The sequence below is a fragment of the Lycium barbarum genome, chromosome 10, assembly GCF_019175385.1.
Source record: "Lycium barbarum isolate Lr01 chromosome 10, ASM1917538v2, whole genome shotgun sequence".
In the NCBI taxonomy this organism is placed as follows: domain Eukaryota; kingdom Viridiplantae; phylum Streptophyta; class Magnoliopsida; order Solanales; family Solanaceae; genus Lycium; species Lycium barbarum.
In genome coordinates this window covers 114051483-114074401 of record NC_083346.1, presented here as the reverse complement: position 1 = coordinate 114074401, position 22919 = coordinate 114051483, and the positions used below count along the sequence as shown (strand labels likewise).

Genomic DNA, 22919 nt, shown 5'->3' with positions numbered 1-22919 from the left:
TTTATATATTTAGAAATAATTTAGCTTAAAGCTACCCCTTGTACGCTCAATGAAATGATTTGAAACCACACAAATATCTATGGTTCTTTAGACCACAAATTTCAAAAGTCTTCCTTTCTTTCTCAAACTCCGTGCCTAGTCAAACTGTATCACATATATTGAGACGGAGGGAGTAATTTTAATAAAAGTATATTTATAAATTATAATGTAATTACTTCATTTTTATATTATATATAATCCAGTATAGCTTATTCACAAACCAAATGACCTCGGAATGTTTAATTGGTCAAATATAGAGTCCTTAATTGAAATAACATTGTTTCTTACAGTTAAAATTGTTTCTTACAAGCCCCAAAATCTAATGTAATTTTATCTAGTGTAATTTTATTCCTCACTTGAGTCTAGAAACTTGGTCTACTCCATTCTTAGGGATAAGAACATTCACTCGAAAGACTGGAGTGATCTCTTCATTAGCCGGAAGCTCACAGGCTTAGAACTGAGCCTCACATAATCAAACACGTGTTTTATATTATACTTTATTATCTTTATTTTTAATCCAAATAAAACAATTATTTTTTAATAAAAATATATTTATTAAATAATACTCCCTCCCTCTCAATTTATATGAGGGTGTTCGGGTGGGACACAAAGTTTAAGAAAAAAAAAATGAAGACTTTTGAATTTTATGGTCTAAACAAGCCAAAGAAATTTTGTACTCGAAATCATGTCATTAACGATAAAAATGAAATTTTAGAGTATACAAATTGAGACGGATAGAATAACGTAATTAATTTTTATATTATAATCCAGTATCTTATTCACAAACCAAACGACCCCTCAATGTTTAATCGGTCAAATATATAGAGTCCTTAATTGAAATAACATTGTTTCGTACAAGCCCTAAAATCTAATTAAAAAAGAAAACCCGCTTTCCACGCATGAGTAGGTGTAATTAACGACAAAGAGTTTGCTTTCGTCACTTATCTTCCCGCGAAGTGACAACTACCATTTTAAATATCCCCTCAAACTTCTCAAGAGTTACACTCTTCTATGTACCTCGTGCTACCCACGAGCACAAGGCCACTTACCCAATTTTACGCCGAAAATAATTTGGGCAGTAAATACTTATTCACATCGAGTGTTTATATCAAATTAATGCAATTTATTATAATTAAAAGATTCTAAAAAAGTGAATATATACATTAATTAATCATAGTTAAGTAATAGTTGTATATATTTAAACACATGACATACATCCATTAGTCTGATATAAATACCCGATGTGAATAAGTTTTTACCAATTTAGACGAAATGCACATATCAAATTACATTAATTTATCATAATTAATAGATATAAAATAAAAGTAAAATTCAAATTTATTATATTGCATAAATTTGAATAAATAATAAAATATATAGATGAAAATGCATACCATCACTCATTAATTAGATGCACGTACGTAATGCGAGTAATAGCCTGTTTGGCCAAGCTTATTTTTTCCCAAAAAGTATTTTGTTTAAATAAGTGCTTATTTTAAAAAAAAAAAGTGAGGTGTTTGACCAAGCTTTTGAGAGAAAATAAGTGTTTTTAGAGAGTAGCAAAAGTAGTTTTTCATAAGGTAAAAAAATAGCTTTTGCCCAAAAATACTTTTTTGAAAAGCACTTTTGAGAAAAATACACATAGAAGCACTTTTCAAAAGTTTGGCCAAACACTAATTGCTGCTCAAAAGTATTTTTTAAATTAATTGGCCAAACACAAACTGCTTTTAGCCAAAAGTACTTTTTTGAAAAGTACTTTTAAAAAAAATACTTTTTAAAATAAACTATTTTTAGAAGTTTGACCAAACATGCTATAAGTGACGTTGCTACTTAATCTTCAAATAGTAGGATAAGTGTGTAACGACACATACTGAATAGTTAAATGGAATTATTTTCATCAAAATTGTATATTTGTGTCCAAAAATTGTACCAAATATATAGATAATAAATTACTTCACACACACACCCACACATCAAATCTCGAACTTTTTAGCAAATTTTTGTATGCTAGTGGGTAGGATTTTTACGTGTCATACAATTAATAAAAATGTGCTTTCTTTAAAATTGTCCTCAAATAATTGTCCAAACCAGTGTTTTAAAAGGCGGGGGCGTAAGGCGGGGCGTTTTACATACGCCTCGAGGCACGGGGCGTAAGCCCCATGAGTATTTAATTTTTAGTATTTCTTAAAATAATATAATTACAATAAATATTTTTAAATAGGTAAAATTACATAAAAAAATAAAAGAAAACTGTAAATAAATGAAATATGTATATATATATATATATATATATATATATATATATATATATATATATATATATATGTGTGTGTGTGTGTGTGTGCGCGCGCGCGCGCTTGATCCTCACAAAAAAAATGATCAAAGCAATCCATTATACACCGCTTATAACTTGTAATTATATATAACATAATTTTACAAGTATAAACAATACAATGAAATCAAAACTATTATGAAATGCAAAACAATTCTAACATTTTAACTTTCAAACACGAAAAAAAACACAGTTTCTTAAAACACTATTACTATCATACTATTCATTTTATCTCCCTATAAACAAATAATCAATAAAATTTATCAATATTACAATTAAAACATAACTTCTTCATGAACAAAAAATAAAATTATATGATAATTCTGATACATAGGACTTATGACCAATGACACGTGAAAATGTACAATTCCGCTATGTGTTTTTTTTTTTTTTAAATAAAGTGATATTCACCCTCACGACGTTCTCAAATAGTAAATATCCAATACTACGACTTGTTATATGAGTTACACCCAATCTTCTATTTCTATAGATGAAAAACTATTAAGTATCATTATTTTGTTAAACAATTATGAGGGTGAATGATTTTAATTAAAGAATTTAAAATATAATTTGTGTAAGAACTGTTAGGCGAGTCCTGGGCGTTGGGCGTTAGGCGTGTTTAGGGCGTACGGTTGGGCGCTTAGGGCGTAAGCCTCATAGGAATTAAGCCCCGCACGTTAGCCCCAGAGCGTTTTGCCACTGCCTTGCCCTGAGGCAAGCCCCGAGACGAGTCCTGACACTGTCTTTTAAAACAATGGTCCAAACTCCAAAGGCCAAATAAATCTATCTGGCTTAAGAGCATGCGGCTATTAGTGTTCCCACATTAAGGACCCAATGAGCAATGATAAATTTGAGTGAGAGTGACCTGGTGCGCAAATCTCAATCTCCTAGGGGGTGGGTGGTGAGAGCAAATAAATAAATTAAATCTGATCTAAAAATTTTTACAATCAAAATACTTAAAACTTAACGATGAGTAACTATAATTTATATCCGATGTGAAGTTCGTTAGTGAAGAAGGGCATATCTGCTCCGGTTGATTAACACATTTTTTTGTGCCAAAATTTAAACAGATGACATAATTGCTCTATTTTCAATAGTTTAAGGACATATTTATTCCATCTGGGCAATGATAAGAGTATTTTGTGGCAAAAAGTGAATAAAAGGGCATAACCATTCTATTTTCAATAGTTCACAAACATATGTGACCGTTTTTGTTTTTGTTTATTTCCATCCAGTATCCGGTATTTGTACTTTGAATATATCACCTAAGGCTTATAAATAGGAGAAACATTCCTATTAGGATTTTCTTTTTCCATTTCTAAAGCTGAAACATGAGATATTTGATTATAGATTTGACAAATTATATCCATCCCATCATAATCTTAAAATGGTTTAAAAAATCATTACACTGTTGATATACACAACTTAAATTCAAGCAAGGAAAAAGAGTTCCACAAAAACAAAAATAAAGAGAGTGGGTGTATATCACTCTTATATTATAGTAGTGGGAATATGACAAGTTATCATCCTAAAATTCTAATCTTGATTTCACTGTAGACACCCAATGATACATAAGCTAATAACACTAACATATTTATATATAATATCTGTATCTATATGGATACCATTAACTCCCTTTTCCAGCTTACCCACATAGAATTATATATATGTATATATAGTGTATGTGTATATGTGCAGTGTAAATTATATTAAGTTGATGGTGCACACCCCAGATTATATTTTTTTTGGGTAATATCAAGAACTGTTAATAGTATAGTAGGATTTTTCTTTCATTGATTTGATTCAAGATTGAATCTTGATAAGACTTTCTTCAAGTAGAGCTGAGAAATTGAGCTGTTGGCTATTAAGGTTTCATCTTTCTCTCTTCTACTGTTTTGTTTGGTTTATTTTTGGAAACAATTAAAGAGAAAGGTTATTTAGCATTAATTAAAAGTCAAAAGGGTTGAAAGTGAAGTTAATTTGATTGATTCTTGAACTTTTACTGAGGATTGGTACTTTTTTTCACCATTTTATTTGAAAAAAGTTGGGATCTTTTTGATGTTATTGATTAAAGTCATGTGCTAACTGCAAGAGTTTTGAGCAAGAAATTTATGAAATTAGTATATTGCTGATTGGTGTATATTGATATTTGGCTTATGTAATCTCCTTCCTGTAGGAATTTTGAGTCTTATATGTGATGTTTTGAGTCTATAATCTGAAAAAGATTAAATCTTTCAATAGTTTTTAGCTTCTTGATTTGGTTATTGGTGTTGTCAAACCTTGTTTTCTTCATCTGTTTTTACCCCATTTGTTGGTATATGCTAATAATACAGAGAGGTGAAGAGGACTAATAAAAGTTGTATGAAATGACTTGATTTCTCGAATTAGATATTGAAAAGCTACTTGAATCCGACGCTTACAGTTCTTATTTGTACATGAACTTGCTTATTTGTTGTCCTTTTGCAGCAAAATGTCATAGAATAAGAACATTAGGATTGCTTTCATTAAGGATCAGTCAATTTTCTTGGTCTTATGAACAAATCCATTTTCCATGTGGAAGCGTTCTAATGGTCAGATGGTCAGATCCTATTGAAATGCTTGTCACATTAGGATGAAAGTTGTTCTAAGAAGTGGCGCGTGATAGATTATAAGGCGTGTTCTTCACATTCATTATACCGGAGAATGGAAGAACATCGATTTTGATATCTCAAATGATAGAGATGCATTGATCTGAGTATCTATTTTCTCGTTCCAAGTACCTCCAATTCCTGTGATTAAAGACTATATTACAAGATGTATGTCTCATGGTCTCTAGTCCATAGTTGTCGTTACCAATTTCCTAGAAGTATTAGACACTTGTCTACACTAGTACCAAATTATGTATAGCAAATCAGTGTCATAGAAAAAAGTTCATTTCGTGCCATATAAGTTTCTTTTTTAGTTCATTTCATGCCTCTTTCTTGTGCTTTATATCAATTTATGCGCTGTTGCTTGTCTATTTTCATGTCAACAATAGCTGACTAGTTTCTTTTAAACCTCAGTCCATGCACAATGAATTCTTCAACATACACTCAGTTCGTTGCCTCAAGAAGGATGGGTATATGCGATCCGATGCATCAATTGGGCATGTGGGATGATTTCAATAGTAGTTGCCCTAATACAGCGGCAACCATGATTTTTGAAGTTGAGAAATGCCTGGAGGACCAGATACCGATGATGGATAAAAGACTAGACAATGAGGTATGTTTTTTTTTTTTTTTTTTCTCTTTCACATCTTTCTGTGTTTTAGCCTTATCGATAAAGAAAAAGAGATCTTTCTCTGTTTTAGTTATGCAGCATATTGCACTGATTAATATAGTTAATATGTCTAGACAGAAGATACTTCGCATGGAACAGTAGGGACTTCTAGTAGATATGAAGCCGAAACAAGTAAACCGATCGAGAAGGTAAATATATGTTCTTGTTCTTGTAGTCTTGTGTCTTCAATAGTGATCTTAAATGAAGGTTTTTTGATTCGTACTTTCAAATGTTTAGTCCCTTTTAGTAAAAACAGAATTCACAACTTTTGTAGCGGAGGTTTCTTGTTACAATGAAATGTTGAAGAATATCTTAAATATATGTCTTTTGCGGCTTCATGCTTTCAGGCAAGAACTTTTGTTTAAAATCTCTAAGTGCCAATTTATATCATCTACCTGTTTTCTTAAGGTTTTTGTTCCTTTTTTTTAGTATTCTTTTTCGGAAATGAGACCTCAAAAGTATAAATTGCTGTTGCAATAAAATTTATGTCCAAGCCTGATATGCAGGTACTTAGACGTCTTGCACAAAACCGTGAGGCTGCTCGTAAAAGCCGTTTGCGGAAGAAGGTATTCCTTGAGTTTTGCCAATTTTATCATGCAACATTCCTAACCAACCTCTTACTTTTCCATATTGAACCAGACAATTTGGTGTTTTGATCGAGTCACTAATTTTCGGAGTTTACATTGTGTTACTTAGGCCTATGTTCAGCAGTTAGAAAATAGTAAATTGAAGCTGATTCAATTGGAACAAGAACTAGACCGGGCCAGAAAACAGGTAAAGGGACAATTATTACTCTTATTTACGGAACTGAGTTTGTGATCTTTCTAGCTGATCAATGCAATGAATGTTCTAACAATCGACAAACATTTTGCAACAGGGTCTGTATGTAGGTGGCGGTTTAGATGCTAGCCAGCTAAGTTACTCTGGAGCTGCTAGCTCAGGTTTGTCGGTTCACTCCGTGTTTTCATGTACTTAATCAAATTTCACGCTCGGATCTGTAGGAGAAATTAAATTATGCTAGGATTTGGAAAGAATTCAGACACGAGCTTTATCTTAGTTTCATTATTGAGTACACAGTGAAACAAGCTTTTCCATATTTTTGTTTGCTGCTTACTTTTCATTAAATATTAAGATCATTATATCACCCTCAAATGCCAATTATTGGATCTAGTTAATAGATTAGATCACTGATGCTTGAGGATGCATTTTAATTGTGGATTAAGCATAAAACGGAATCATTATTCTGCATGATCTGTAAATTAGACTTATTGAATAGAGAAGCTATAGAAATGAATTTGGTTCTTTCCATATTATTTTGTATGATTTTCGGTCAGACACTCATTTCTTATTAATAAAGGGAACCGTTTCTACTTCTTTTCACCCACAGACGTTTACATATTACTCATTATGAATATATAATTATTTGGATATTATTTGAAGCATCTTTTTATTAGCATATTAATGGGGTCATTGATATCCTTATTCATCACCTTCATTCATCATATTTGTTTTACTTATCAAGTACTTCATGTTGCTCGGACTCTCCTGAAATACTGCCACACCTGTGTCGGCTCCTCCAAATATGCATTACTTTTGGAGGATCCGACACGCACCCGGTTACATTTTTGAAGAATCCGAGCAACATAGCAGTTCTTATCACAGTGGAAATCATTAGTAATGTGTGTCAGATAAGACCAAATTGAGAGCAATTCTAGTTTCTTATGAATTCTTATTTTTGTTTATTTCTTCTCTTTGAACTTTCTTTAACATCTCGAATCCACAGGAACTGCTGCATTTGACACGGAGTATGGTCACTGGGTGGAAGAGCAAAATAGACAAACAAATGATTTACGGAATGCTCTGCATTCTCAAATTGGTGAAGCGGAATTGCGCATTATTGTTGACGGTTGCCTGAACCACTACTTTGATCTCTTTCGCGTGAAAGCTACGGCTGCTAAAGCTGATGTCCTATATATCATGTCTGGCATGTGGAAGACATCAGCAGAACGCCTTTTTATGTGGATTGGGGGGTTTCGGCCATCCGAGCTTCTAAAGGTAATGAACGCTTCAGCACATTATTCAAAAGAAAAAGGAAAAAAATTAACGGATGCATCAAAGGTATAAATTCCCAAACCAACGTCCAATTCTCCTTCATGATTAAGCATGCTAGTCAATAGGAAATGTAACCTAGCCCCAATATTTGTACAAGTATATCTAATATCTGATTATATTTATGTTGAAGCAATGCGTTGCTAGTATATGTCGAGATAATGTTTGATCTGATTCTGCTTTGCATCTGTCGGTTTCATTTGCTTATCTTAGCTGACAACAATTTTTTTGTTAGATCTAAATCTGGACCAGAGTTTCTTACTATTGTATTGTTTGTATGCATTCTTCTTCTAATTCCTCTTGTGCTTTCTTGTGGATCTTGATTGCCTCAAAAGGTCCATAATCGGAAGCCCCATTAAAGCCGTATGCTTACATGTCTGAATCGGATCAACCCTATTAAGATGATCACCGCCGAACATAGTACTTTATCTTTCTGATCCTATCTCTGGAAGCCAAAAATATGATTTCTAATTTATAGTCAAGAGTATGGAGATCAAAACCATCTCTTTTCTTTTTTAACTACAAAAAGATTAAAAGGTGGTTATGTTAGAGTAAAAGTTGTTTCCACTTTTTTTTTTTTTTTAATTTTTTTTTTTTTAATCAAGAACTTGATATGAATGACTATCTTAATTGATGCTCGAGATCTAGTCCATGTGTCTATTGTCTTTGTCAATTAGTTGGAATTCACCACCAAAGCCAAACACATGTTCTTTCTTTTCTCTAAACTTGTGAATAATCGTCTTGTTCTTATTTGTCTTCTATTGATAACGGTGCTTAATACGAGATTTTTTTACAGGTTCTCACACCACATCTCGAACTCTTGACAGAACAACAACTTCGGGATGTTTGTAACCTCACCCAATCGTGTCAGCAAGCAGAAGATGCCTTGTCGCAAGGAATGGTAAAACTCCATCAGATTCTTGCTGAGGCCATTGCAGCTGGCCGACTAGGTGAAGGAAATTACTCTCTTCCGCAGATGGGGCCTGCCATCGAAAAGCTGGAAGCTCTTGTTAGGTTCGTAAATCAGGTAGTATCTCGTATTCGATTTTCATTCCTTTATATAGCAGTTCTAGCTTTCAAAGTGATTTTTATAAATTTCATTCATATGCACCCCTAGAAGCTTGTGACTTTACCCCACCCAATGTTCATACCAAGCCAATGTTTGTAAGACACGTGTCTTGCACATACACATTTACCACTTAACCATGTCTTAGTGATGTGAATTCTCACTTTCATTTGTAACTGCTAAGGTTAAATCTTTGGTGTAAACACGGAGTGGAGGTAAGTTTTTACTAGAGGAGAATTGTGGCTAAGGCAGAGGGGGAATTAAGACAACCGGTTAACCTGTTTGTACATTCATTTTATTCTCTGGACGTCTTTGATACGGATAGTCGAGTCATTCTCGTGATTCATTTCTGTTCCTTTTCTGGAAATAGGCAGATCATCTTCGCCAAGAAACACTCCAACAGATGTCCCGCATCCTGAATACGCACCAAGCAGCTCAGGGCTTACTTGCCTTGGGGGAGTACTTCGAACGACTTCGCGTTTTAAGCTCACACTGGGCTGCTCGTTTTCGTGAGCCTGCATAATGAAGCCCGAGAAGATCCTTTATACACCGTTCTAGGAGTTTTGCCTTCAGAAATGATACTGTGTAGTGTAAGCTAAAATCTACCACTTGTTCAATAAATCTTCTCAATATGAATATATTAGTTGTACATATCCTCTGCTGTACCGTGACATGGAACATCGCAATTGCATTTTTCTTTTCATTCACATTGGTTTGGCTACTGTAAACCAAAAGGTCTGGAGGGGATCTCGAATTACTTGTCCAATGTCCGAGGAAAGCTCACATAAATATTTTGTGATTTTTCCTCTGATTCAAGACTCTATAGTGGTATTACGTTACCGAGCAACTTTTGAACGTGTTGGAGATGAGAAATTGCTGTAAATAACATACGTTGCGGAACAATGGCATTGCCAATATCATGTTGTGATTTCTCATGAGAATTATGAATTTTAAAGATTTGCATCTAAATATTTACCTTTACTGGTTTTGGTCCAGAAGACTGTTGCTCACTTGCTGAGCCAAATCCACGATTTAAACTTAACGGGTTCAACCATGCAATGAACTCATTGTACTATTAAAATTATGGATTCAGATCTATCACTTGTTGAGATTTTAGTAGGTTTTTCATATATATATATATATATATATATATATATATATATATATATATAATACTCCGTACCGAAAGTTCTTGGTTCAGATGAATCCGTAGCCAAAAGGCTACATCTGCCTCTGCTCGCTTGGTAGCATGTGCATAACCAAGTCGAACGATGACTTACTCCAAAATATTGTTAAACTGTGTATAGTGCCTGAAGTTTTCAGATGAAGATGAAGGTACTGGGAACTTGAGTTCAATGTAAATGCTTGAGCCATTTCTTGCTAGTATTATCTCACTATGTTTTTTTTCCTATATTCATACACTTCAAGTTTGTCATGAATAGATATATAGGTGAATTCAGAAGATTGTTGATTCCTCTAATGGTGTCAGTTAATATTATAATAAAAGATGGATTCATAATCAAATATTTATAGAAATTTAGTAGATTCCGATATATACAAGGTCTAAACAAAATTTATTGGGTTCGCATAAACCCATAACCAGGTGTCTAAATCTGCCCCAAAATAGATATTATTGTTTTGCTACTTCTGACAGGGTCTTGAGAACTTAAAAGTTCAAAACTTGTCCATGAAAATTGTGATATTAATAAAAAAAATTAGGTCTTTTTGCCACACTATTTTGGCCACAATGGCCTAAATGGGGTAAATTCATGACTATTTAGGTCAAATTTAATAATTTATGCTTACTTAATGTCATTTCTATCTTTTCTTCTCAAAGTTTATCTTAATTTAATTTTTTTACAATAGAGGTTATGATGGTTTTTACATAAGTGTGGCCAAATTTGAACCAAATTGGTATGACAATTTAGCAACTCTCTTAATAAAATGGGGTGACAAGTGATCAACTCAAAATGTGCATTTTCTTTTTGTTGTTGAACTGAGATTATGCAATTCACAGGTCAAACTTGATTAGGGCAAACCTGGATAAGAACATATAAAACGGATGTACTTTATATCAAACTAAATAATTTAATTCTATCAGTTATTAATCGAAGTGTGAATATATATAATTTAACCATAGCTAAGTAATACATGTTTCTAATAAAGATGTGTCTTGCAATTATTGATTTAATGTAAACACCACAATGTTAACGCTAAACAACAACTACATAACATGTGCTTTTACAATTTTTATATCATTTAGTCATAATTAATTAGCTAGTAATATCTAGTTTCTTCTCAATCCGTCTCTTAATCATCGTATAAATAAGTGTGTGGTCATTGAAATACCATGTTGGTTCTGGGGATTAACTTTGGTTCCTGATGGCTTAAAAAAATTGAAATACCATGTTAGTAAAGACACGTGTCATGTATTGAGTGAGTATAAATATTTGGAATAAATTTTTATCTTATTTAAGGTCTGTACTTTGCATAGGAGGTGTTCCCATCATGTTGTGATCTAACATTTGGTGCCCCAATATGATATGATCCTACTTAGCACACTTCATTTCAAGACGTACATTCAAGGACGAGATATGAGACTTCAAGCTCTACAAGCTACATGGAAGATGAGGAAGTCGTTTGAGGCCTTTGGAGGCTCCTACAAGCCACACAAAATGGCTTATGATGTGTGGAAGGTGGCTTGGGAGTTGATTGAAGAAGAAGCTACTAGAAAGGGGACCAAATGCGCAAAGTGGCCAAACGTGCAAACAGGGACATTTCTGCAAATTGGCTACACTTGCAAACTTGGACAAGATTGGGAGTTGACTATTTGTGCAAAGAAGGTTATGCTTGCAAGAAGGCCTTGCATGCAAGGTTGATTAGAGAGTCATCTATGCAAGGAGGGGCGTGTTTGGCCATTGAAGGCCAATTCTTGAATTGAAGACTACAATAAGAAGACTAGCCAAACAAAACCCTTACTTGATTAAGGGTAGCATTGTAATTGCCTATTAGTCTTCCTTCTTTAGCTTGTATATATAGCTTGTCTTTCATTTCATTACTTGGATTATGTTGAATGATGAATTGAGAAACTCTTTTGGAGATAGACTGTTTAGCTTAGTAGCTTTAGGGTTAGTTATTATAATGGTGGATTCCATTGTTGGTCTTTGAACATTTAATTCCATTGATTTCATGAAGAGTTGTTCATTTGTGGATTCATTTGAATCACTCTTGTCTTGATTTCAAATAGTATAGGTTCTTTTAGGATTGAATTAGATTGGGATCAGTGTTGGATTTAATATATCCAAGGTTGCCGATAAATTCACCCTAATTGGGTCTTGCTTTTATCCTCTTTTCTTATCCCCTTTTCTTCGTATCTTTAAATTCCGCATTTTTGGATTGAATTGGTTCTTCCCCAATTCGATTCGTATCACAATATTAGGTAGCTTAAGATTAGTGATGTATATGATTTTGTTATTATTTAAGAAAATAAATCTGGAAGTCTATTTCAATCTTAACTCAAAAAATAAAATTATTTTAGTTAATACAAGGTAGGATCTTTCACTGCCACTGTTTAAATTTTGACCTCGTTCAAAAGATTGTGCAAAAATAACTTTTTTATTAGAATCATAACAAAATCCTGACAGATCGTGAGGATTTCTTATTTTATATTGGGCTTAACAACAAGTTATGGCGATTGTTAGGCTGGCCAAATCTGATGAATCGACATGATCTTTTCAACATTTGTGGCTATAATTCTAGCGATTCATCAGGATTTGTGGCCAAAATCCTAACGATCACCATGACTTACTGCGTAGAAATTCACCTACAAGAATTTGCATTTTGTCCCTATTTTATGCTGGTCATTAATTTTTTTCCTTCAAAATCAAACTTTACGCATTATAATATCCACAAGTTATGCCAACTCTGTTAAAGAACTTATGCCCCTCTAGGCATACGCTCGATTTTGAAGGGCAAAAATAAAGACTAGTCCATTTGAAGGGAAAATCGTCTTACTTCCTTCAAAATTGATTCAAATCTACTTTAAATGACTCCATATTTGATATCTGGTTTCTAATATCGGTCACGCCCCGAACCATGGCCTGGGCGTAACACGACACTCGGTACCTGACTGCATGTGACCGAGCGAACCACATGGCTTGCTAAATCATCATGAGGAATACATGAGCGGAAATATAACGTGAAGTGCATGATGAGCTTTTATAAAACATAGTAAGTCCTAATATTAAACATAAGTACTTGGTTAAGTCATGAATGCGGACAATATCATAAATGAGCCAAACGGGCTAACCAATTCTGGAAGTCTAACATGACACTTGTATTGTCTATGAAACCTCTAACATGAGTCTGAAACACGTAACATACTTGCTGGGACAAGGCCCCAGCATACCTTTAGATGCAAAACTAAATAAAGAAAGACAATGCCTAAACCCCGAATGAGATGGGGCTCACCAATAAGCTGGTATGTGCAGATCCTAACGAGCAGAGGCGTCGTCCTGTAAATCCGTACCTGCATCGTGAAATGCAGGCCCCCGGGAAATAAAAGGGGACGTTAGCACATTGAATGTACTGGTATATAAAGCAACTAAAAGAAATAACATGGGACATGGAATAACATGATAAGAACTGAAATTGAAAACCTGAACATGAACATGAGCATGAGCATGGGTACATATATATATATATAACATAAGTAAAATATGATAAGTAGGGTGAGCATTTCATAAACCGACAACATGATATCACCACGTGGATACGTGGAGTCTGGTACCTCGCCGGACCAGCAGAGCCCCCATACCTTGCTAGGGTATAAGGTGGTAACGTGCCTGATGGATCCATTCAGTGTAAAATTAAGGAATCGTCCTAACTGGGCGGAGCAATCCTTGTCCTATGGTGGCTACGTAGTTTCAGGCTATCTGAGCCTTCTCGGTAATTCGTGCAACTCCCAAAAACATGAACATGATATAGTTGGCTATGAAGTCCATGATTTTCGTGAATTAACTCGTAAATGACTTGTAATCATGATTTCACGAAATAACTTGTAAACATGGTTTCATGAAATAACTTGTATTTAGCATGTATGTATCTTGAATCACGGCATGAAGATAATTATATAGTACAATTGCATGAAAACTTGTAGACATGTAGGACATTCATGAAATAATCATTTTTAGCTAAAAACATGCATGCAAGAACCCATGGAATACAAGATATGGGTCTTCATGGATTACAGACTGATTCTCAATAATCATATGGAGTTATTAAGACACAATGATAGAATAATAGCAATTCATACATAATAGAATCATGGACATGGACCTAGGGTTGTCATGAGCATGATATAAAAACCCTAGTTTTCATAAGGATTCATACTTTATGGATTAAGAGGTGTGGGGAAGAACAATGATGTTCCCACACGTAGATAGCAACCCTACATACCTGGTAATGCTCCAAACTTGAATTAAAGACTTGAACTTTGAAGAAGATTTCCAAAATCTTGAATCTTGAACCTTGAGATGGGTATTCTTGAAAACCCTAGGTTAGGAATGATAATTTCTTGTTTAGATTACAAGGATATGTATTCGAATTGACATGGAATAATTAGAGTAGGCTTACCTTGGTGTTCTTGATGATAGAAGAGGGTAGGAGGTCGTTCTAAGGCTTGAAGGAATGAAAAATAATGATTTGAACTGATATGGACGAAAATATACTGTTCTGGAAAATTGAATTTTATGCTCAGCAAAATACTGGCCGTATTTTGAAAGACGGGCCGTATTTTGAAATACGGTTCGTATTCTGTGTGGACTAGACTGCGACTCTTCAGTAAAATGGTCATAACTCTTTGCACAGATGTCCGTTTGACCATCATAATATATACCATTGGAAAGGTATTTCAAAGCTCTACAACTTTCATCAAGGAAATTTTCCCAAATTCCAAATACGTTTTGAAATACGGGCCGTATTTCAAAATACAGTCCGTTTTTAACAATATAGCCTCCAAATGTCGAATTCCAGAATGCTCAGAAGTCTTTGGTACCAGTTTACGACTTGAAATATGGGTCGTATACTGAAATACAGTCACTGTTCATGGGAGTAAACCACCATCTTACAACTGAAGAGGAAATTTCAATTCTCACATTCTTTATCTGGTTTTCTAAGTCTAGGATCATGGTCAAAGCTTAGGTTAAAGGTACGAGGTGTTACAATATCTCCCCCTTAGGATCATTCGTCCTCGAATGATGAGTCATGGTTAAGAATATGGCTGGCCATGACTTGAATACATGAATGTGAAGAAAACATGAAATGAAACATGAGACATGAAATGATGTGATTACATGAAAACATGGATACTGAAGCATGAGACATGAAACATGAGCGCTGAATACATGACATGAGCGTGAAACATGAGGCATGAAATGATGTGATTATATGAAAACATGGATACTGAAGCATGAGACATAAAACATGAGCGCTGGATACATGACATGAGCGTGAAACATGAGACATGACATAACATGGACTATGGGAATTTACCTTGAGCGTCCTTTGCTCGCTCTTCGAACAAATAAGGGTATCTGGATTTCATATCCTCTTCTGCTTCCCATGTAGCCTCTTCAACTTTCTGACTCCTCCACAGGACTTTCACTGAGGCTACTTCATTAGTTCTCAACTTGCGAACCTGACGGTCAAGAATGGCTACGGGAATCTTCTCATAAGTCAAACCGTCCTTAACTGTTATAGTATCAACAGAAACAACCAACGATGGGTCTCCTACACACTTTCTCAACATAGATACATGAAACACTGATGTACAGCAGCTAACTCTTGGGGCAACTCAAGTTGATAAGCTACTAGACCGACCTTTCGTGAAATTCTGTAAGGTCCAATATATCTGGGACTAAGCTTCCCTTTCTTCCCAAATCTCATAACACCCTTCATAGGTGAGACTTTAAGGAACACCCAATCATCAACTTGAAATTCTAAGTCCCTTCGCCTCACATCTGTGTAAGATTTCTGGCGACTCAGAGCCGTTTTCAAACGCTCTTGAATCAACTTGACTTTCTCCATCGCTTGATAGACCAAATTTGGCCCTAACAACTCTGCTTCATCAACCTCGAACCAATCAATTGGTGACCTACACCTTTGCCCATACAGAGCTTCAAATGGTGCCATCCCAATACTAGCATGATAACTGTTATTATAAGAAAACTCAATGAGAGGCAAGTGATCGTCCCAATTACCTTTGAAATCCAAGACGCATGCTCTCAACATGTCCTCCAGAGTCTTAATAGTATGCTCTGCCTGGCCATATGTCTGCAGATGAAAAGTTGTGCTGAGGTTCACCTTGGTACCCAATCATTTCTGAAAGGATTTCCAGAAGTTCACTGTGAACTGAGCACCACGATCTGAAATAATGGACATGTCCCATGCAATCTGACAATTTCATTAACATACAGCTTGGCATAATCTTCTGCTGAATCTGTGGTCTTGACTGGCAAAAAGTGTGCCGACTTAGTAAGCCTGTCAACGATCACCCAAATAGAGTCATGTCTCCTAGCTGAACGAGGTAGACCTGATACAAAGTCCATATTGATCATTTCCCATTTCCGGACAGGAATATCAATATTCTGAGCCAAGCTACCAGGCCTCTGGTGTTCGGCTTTCACTTGTTGACAATTCGTACACTTAGCTACAAAATATGCTACATTCTTCTTCATATCATTCCACTAATAAATCTCCTTAAGATCATGGTACATCTTAGTAGAACCTGGGTGAATGGAATACCTGGAGTTGTAAGCTTCTGACATAATTCGCTCTCTGAGCCCATCTACATCTGGAACATATAATCTGTCTCGGTACCTCAAGGTACTATCATCTCCCCCTTATTCAAAAGCCGTTGTTTTATGTTTGTGAATCCCCTCCTTCAGCTGCAACAAGTAGGGATCCGTATATTGTTTCTTTTTAACTTCAACGACTAAAGAGGAAAGAACACTATTCTGAACAACCACACTACCATCCTCGGAGTCCAAAAGTCGAACTCCAAGACTGGCCAAACGGTGAACTTCCCTGGTCATAACTCTTTTATCTGAATCCACGTGGGCTAAACTTCCCATGGAACGCCGACTAAGAGCATCGGCTACAACATTCACTTTTCCGGATGATAAAGGATATCCACATCATAATCTTTAAGCAATTCGAGTCATCTCCTCTGCCTAAGATTCAACTCCCTTTGCTTGAAGATATACTGCAGGCTTTTATGATCTGTGAAAATATCGACATGCACTCCATACAAATAATGACGCCATATCTTAAGTACAAAAACTACAGCTGCCAACTCTAGGTCATGAGCCAGATAATTATTTTCGTGAACCTTGAGCTGACGAGATGCATAAGCTACAACCTTACCATGCTGCATTAAGACACATCCGAGACCAACTCCCGAAGCATCACAATAAACTACGAACCCTTGAGTTCCCTCTGGCAGCGTCAAAACTGGAGCAGAAGTCAATCTCTTCTTCAACTCTTCAAAGCTTCGCTCACAAGCATCTGACCATTGGAACTTAACCTTCTTCTGAGTCAACTTAGTCAACGGAGCAGAGATAGAAGAAAATCCTTCTACGAAGCGTCTATAATAGCCTGCTAGACCCAGGAAACTTCTTATATCAGAAACTGAGGTGGGTCTGGGCTAACTCCTTACGACATCAATCTTCTGAGAATCAACTTTAACACCTTCACCTGACATCACATGGCCTAACAACGCCACTGACTTAAGCCAAAACTCACATTTTGAGAATTTTGCAGAAAGTTCACGATCTTTAAGAGTCTGCAACACTATTCTGAGATGTTCTACATGATCAACCTCATTATGGGAATACATCAAAATATCATCAATGAAGATAATGACGAATAAGTCGAGATAAGGCTTGAAGATCCTGTTCATCAGATCAATGAAAACAGCTGGAGCATTTGTCAACCCAAATGACATAACAAGAAATTCAAAATGGCCATAACGGGTTCTGAAAGCGGTCTTCAGAATATCAACTTCCTTAACCTTTTACTGATGGTAGCCTGATCTGAGGTCAATCTTGGAATAACATTGGGCACCCTGAAGTTGGTCAAATAAGTCATCTATTTTAGGAAGAGGGTACTTGTTCTTAATGGTGACCTTGTTCAACTGACGGTAGTCTATACACATACGTAAGGAACCATCTTTCTTTCGGACAAATAAGACTGGCGCACCCCAAGGCGAAACACTGGCCTAATAAACCCCTTGTCAAGAAGATCTTTCAACTGGGCTTTTAACTCAAAGTCTACCATTTCTAATTCCGCTAGGTCAGCTATGGTCCTGCAGTGATAGACTAAAACTGGGCAGCCCCTATAAATACGTCTAGCTACGACTGATTCCCTAACTGAGGTGGACACCTCAAAGGGTTCATGAAATTTCTCTAGTTCAATACCTAACTTTTTAGCAACAAAAGGGGTTACATAAGATAAGGTGGATCCTGAGTCAATAAGGGCATATACTTCAAAAGTGAAAACTGTGAGTGTACCCGTGACAACATCTGCTCTAGTCTCTGTATCCTGACGACCTGTCAATGCATACAAACGATTCTGACCACCGCCTGTATTGCCGGACCTTGCCGTGCCACGCCCCTGCTGGGCCTGGTTGTGACGAGGAGCTGCTGAATTTATGGACTGTGTCACATTACCTCCGGTACCCTGTCTGGCTGATGGACAGTCCTTCTAAAAATGTCCCTTTTGACCACATCTAAAGCAGGCATCAGTACCCACACGACACTCACCTGAGTGTCTCTTGTTACACTTACCGCATATCGGATGGGTATAACTTGATTGACCCACACTAGCCTGAGAGTAAGAACTTGATGGCCTGAAATTCTGCTTCTTATCATTACGGAACTTGGGGACTGGGGCATTTGATGTGGACGGAGCAGGTCCTACTTACCTGTTCTTAAAGAATTTCCTGTTTCCGTTCCCACTGAACTGTCCGGTAGACTTGACCCTCTTGTTGAACTCCTTGTCTTTCTCTTTCTACAAGGCTTCCTCCTCCTTTAGCCTTGTCTCATTACCTTATACGAAAGCAACCATCTTGGAGATAGTCATTCCCCCGTTCTATGCAGCAATATTGGCCCCATCATAGAAATGGGAATCAAGTCCTCCAACAAACCTCCTCACTCTTGCCCTCATATCCGATACCATATGTGGATCATGCTTAGCCAGACTGACAAATTTCAAATAGTAGTCCTGAACTGACCTGCCATTCTGCTTAACCTTCAGAAATTGCTCAGCCTTAGCCTCTCTGACTTCTATTGGCATGAAGTGGTCCAGGAATGCGCTTGTAAATTTATCCCATGTAGCGTCAGGTGCATCCTCACCTCGGGATAATTCCCAAGATTCATACCAAGTGTTAGTAATGCCATGTAGCTGATGAGCTTCAAAAGTAGCTGCTTCGATTTCTGTAACTATCATAATCCTGAAGATCTTCTGGAGAGCATCAATGTAGTACTGAGGGTCTTCATCTTTGTTTGTCCCCGTAAAGACTGGGGGATTCATCCTGAGAAAGTCCTTAGTCTTAGAAGACTCTCCATTGCCTCCTGAACTTGACCCAGATTCCTGACGTTGGGCCTGAGCTGCTACCAGTTGTGTGAGCATGTTGATAGCACTCCTAACATCCCCATCCGAATCACTAGGAGGTGTAACTATAGGAGCGGTTGGGGCTGCTGTCTGAGTCGGAACGGTCTCTTCACGAGTTGCCTCTACAGTAGCCCCCTGGCTGGTGGCTGTGACCTTTCTGGTGTATTTACTTTTCGCAGGCATTTTCTGAAAATACGTACATGCACGAATTAGAAAGGCATCTTGAAAGTACTGCTCTAACTGCACGATCTAGAATATGAAGGAAGTGAGATAATCCTAAATGTCTTGGTGGTTAACTGCTTATATGTATGGGCCCCTCACACATATAAAAGTGACCCCACTGGACACGGTTTCATAGACTCCCTAAAGACACTTGAACCTAGGCTCTGATACCAAGCTTTGTCACGCCCCGAACCATGGCCTGGGCGTAACACGACACTCGGTGCCTGACTGCATGTGACCGAGCTAACCACATGGCTTGCTGAATCATCATGAGGCATACATGAGCGGAAATATAACGTGAAGTGCATGATGAGCTTTTATAAAACATAGTAAGTCATAATATTAAACATAAGTACTTGGTTAAGTCATGAATGCAGACAATATCATAAATGAGCCAAACGGTCTAACAAACTCTGGAAGTCTAACATGACACTTGTCTTGTCTATGAAACCTCTAACATGAGTCTGAAACACGTAACATACTTGCTGGGACAAGGCCCCCAACATACCTTTAGATGCAAAACTAAATAAAGAAAGACAATGCCTAAACCCCGAATGACATAGGGCTCACCAATAAGTTGGTATGTGCAGATCCTAACGAGCAGAGGCGTCGTCCTGTAAATCCGTACCTGCATCGTGAAATGCAGGCCCCCGGGAAATAAAAGGGGTCGTTAGCACATTGAATGTACTGGTATATAAAACAACTAAAAGAAATAACATGGGACATGGAATAACATGATAAGAACTGAAATTGAAAACCTGAACATGAACATGAGCATGAGCATGAGCATGGGTACATATATATATAACATAAGTAAAATATGATAAGTAGGGTGAGCATTTCATAAACCGACAACATGATATCACCACGTGGATACGTGGAGTCTGGTACCTCGCCGGACCAGCAGAGCCCCCATACCTTGCTAGGGTATAAAGTGGTAACGTGCCTGATGGATCCATTCAGTGTAAAATTAAGGAATCGTCCTAACTGGGCGAATCAATCCTTGTCCTATGGTGGCTACGTAGTTTCAGGCTATCTGAGCCTTCTCGGTAATTCGTGCAACTCCCAAAAACATGAACATGATATAGTTGGCTAAGAAGCTCATGATTTCCGTGAATTAACTCGTAAATGACTTGTAATCATGATTTCACGAAATAACTTGTAAACGTGGTTTCATGAAATAACTTGTATTTAGCATGTATGTATCTTGAATCACGGCATGAAGATAATTATATAGTACAATTGCATGAAAACTTGTAGACATGTAGGACATTCATGAAATAATCATTTTTAGCTAAAAACATGCATGCAAGAACCCATGGAATACAAGATATAGGTCTTTATGGATTACAGACTGATTCTCAATAATCATATGGAGTTATTAAGACACAATGATAGAATAATAGCAATTCATACATAATAGAATCATGGACATGGACCTAGGGTTGTCATGAGCATGATATAAAAACCCTAGTTTTCATAAGGATTCATACTTTATGGATTAAGAGGTGTGGGGAAGAACAATGATGTTCCCACACGTAGATAGCAACCCTACATACTTGGTAATGCTCCAAACTTGAATTGAAGACTTGAACTTTGAAGAAGATTTCCAAAATCTTGAATCTTGAACCTTGAGATGGGTTTTCTTGAAAACCCTAGGTTAGGAATGATAATTTCTTGTTTAGATTACAAGGATATGTATTCGAATTGACTTGGAATAATTAGAGTAGGCTTACCTTGGTATTCTTGATGATGGAAGAGGGTAGGAGGTCGTTCTAAGGCTTGAAGGAATGAAAAATAATGATTTGAACTGATATGGACAAAAATATACTGTTCTGGAAAATTGAATTTTATGCTCAGCAAAATACTGGCCGTATTTTGAAAGACGGGCCGTATTTTGAAATACGGTTCGTATTCTGTGTGGACTGGACTGCGACTCTTCAGTAAAATGGTCATAACTCTTTGCACAGATGTCCGTTTGACCCTCATAATATATACCATTGGAAAGGTATTTCAAAGCTTTACAACTTTCGTCAAGGAATTTTTCCCAAATTCCAAATACGTTTTGAAATACGGGCCGTATTTCAAAATACAGTCCGTTTTTAACAATGTAGCCTCCAAATGTCAAATTCCAGAATGCTCAGAAATCTTTGGTACCAGTTTACGACTTGAAATACGGGTCGTATACTCAAATACAGTCACTGTTCATGGGCGTAAACCACCATCTTACAACTGAAGAGGAAATTCCAATTCTCACATTCTTTATCTGGTTTTCTAAGTCTAGGATCATGGTCAAAGCTTAGGTTAAATGTACGAGCTGTTACAATATCAGTCCCAGTAATTTTAATTGTTAGATTCAACAACCTTAAAATATCACCGGAAAAGGGTCAATAATACTCCTAATGTATTGAAAATAGTTCAGAATTGCCCTATATTAACCTTTTGGTCCAATAATACCCTCAACGTTTTTAGACAAAAACGTATGGCATTTGTGAGCCACTTTTAATACGTTGGGGGTATTTTTGACCCTTTTCCGAAATATCAATAGACTCGTTTTATCTTTTTCAACATTCAAACTTAATAAAACTCATTAAAAGGTTTTCAAGTTTCTTCAACCAAACAAGTAAAAGAAAACCACAATGCGTAATACGTTTTCAATTTCAAAAAACACATATATGAGGATAATAACGTAGGAGGGAGAAGGACGAAAAGAAGAAGAAAGAATTCTGACGGAAGTCCAAAATTGCTAAAGTTTTATTAATGGGGACTAAAATTAAAGTCATTGTTGGGCTATTAACATATTTTTCATGGTCTGACAATGACAATGTTACGTCTCTATACATACCGTTGAGGGTGTATATGGATCGGGTTAGTTCGGGTTTTCCAAATACCAAATCAAATTAATTGTGTCGGATTTTTAAATTTATAAACCAAACAAACAAAAGTTGGGTTTTTCAACCTCGGGTTTTCGGTAAAGTCTTTATACAAAACATATAACTTGTGTTCAAATATTTCTTTAGTCGTAGTAAGATATAACTATCTAATAAGGTGTGTTTTAAGAAAATAACATAAAATGTGAGATGAGTGATGACATTATACTAAAATATTCAACAAGAAAGGTAATGAAATCTCATAAGATCATGTTTCCCTGGGGTGCTCCCATGAGTTCAATATATTTTTTTT

General features: G+C 36.2%; 1 protein-coding gene across 4 annotated transcripts; it reads left to right on the top strand.

Moving 5' to 3' along the window:
* Positions 1-3824: 3824 nt before the first annotated feature.
* LOC132614170 (TGACG-sequence-specific DNA-binding protein TGA-1A-like) lies at positions 3825-9824 on the top strand. 4 transcript variants are annotated; one of them, XM_060328552.1, is made up of 9 exons: positions 3825-4240; positions 5413-5611; positions 5743-5817; positions 6175-6234; positions 6365-6442; positions 6546-6609; positions 7452-7723; positions 8574-8791; positions 9214-9824. In XM_060328552.1, exons 2-9 carry the CDS (start codon positions 5423-5425, stop codon positions 9260-9262), a joined length of 1005 nt encoding a protein of 334 aa, XP_060184535.1. In that variant the 5' UTR covers positions 3825-4240; positions 5413-5422; the 3' UTR covers positions 9263-9824. The 4 variants fall into 4 exon arrangements, with proteins under 4 accessions (XP_060184535.1, XP_060184534.1, XP_060184537.1 ...); XM_060328551.1 differs by having other exon boundaries at positions 3834-4240; positions 8574-8804; XM_060328554.1 differs by lacking the exon at positions 3825-4240 and adding an exon at positions 5943-6015 and having other exon boundaries at positions 5473-5611; positions 5747-5817; positions 8574-8804.
* Positions 9825-22919: the final 13095 nt, after the last annotated feature.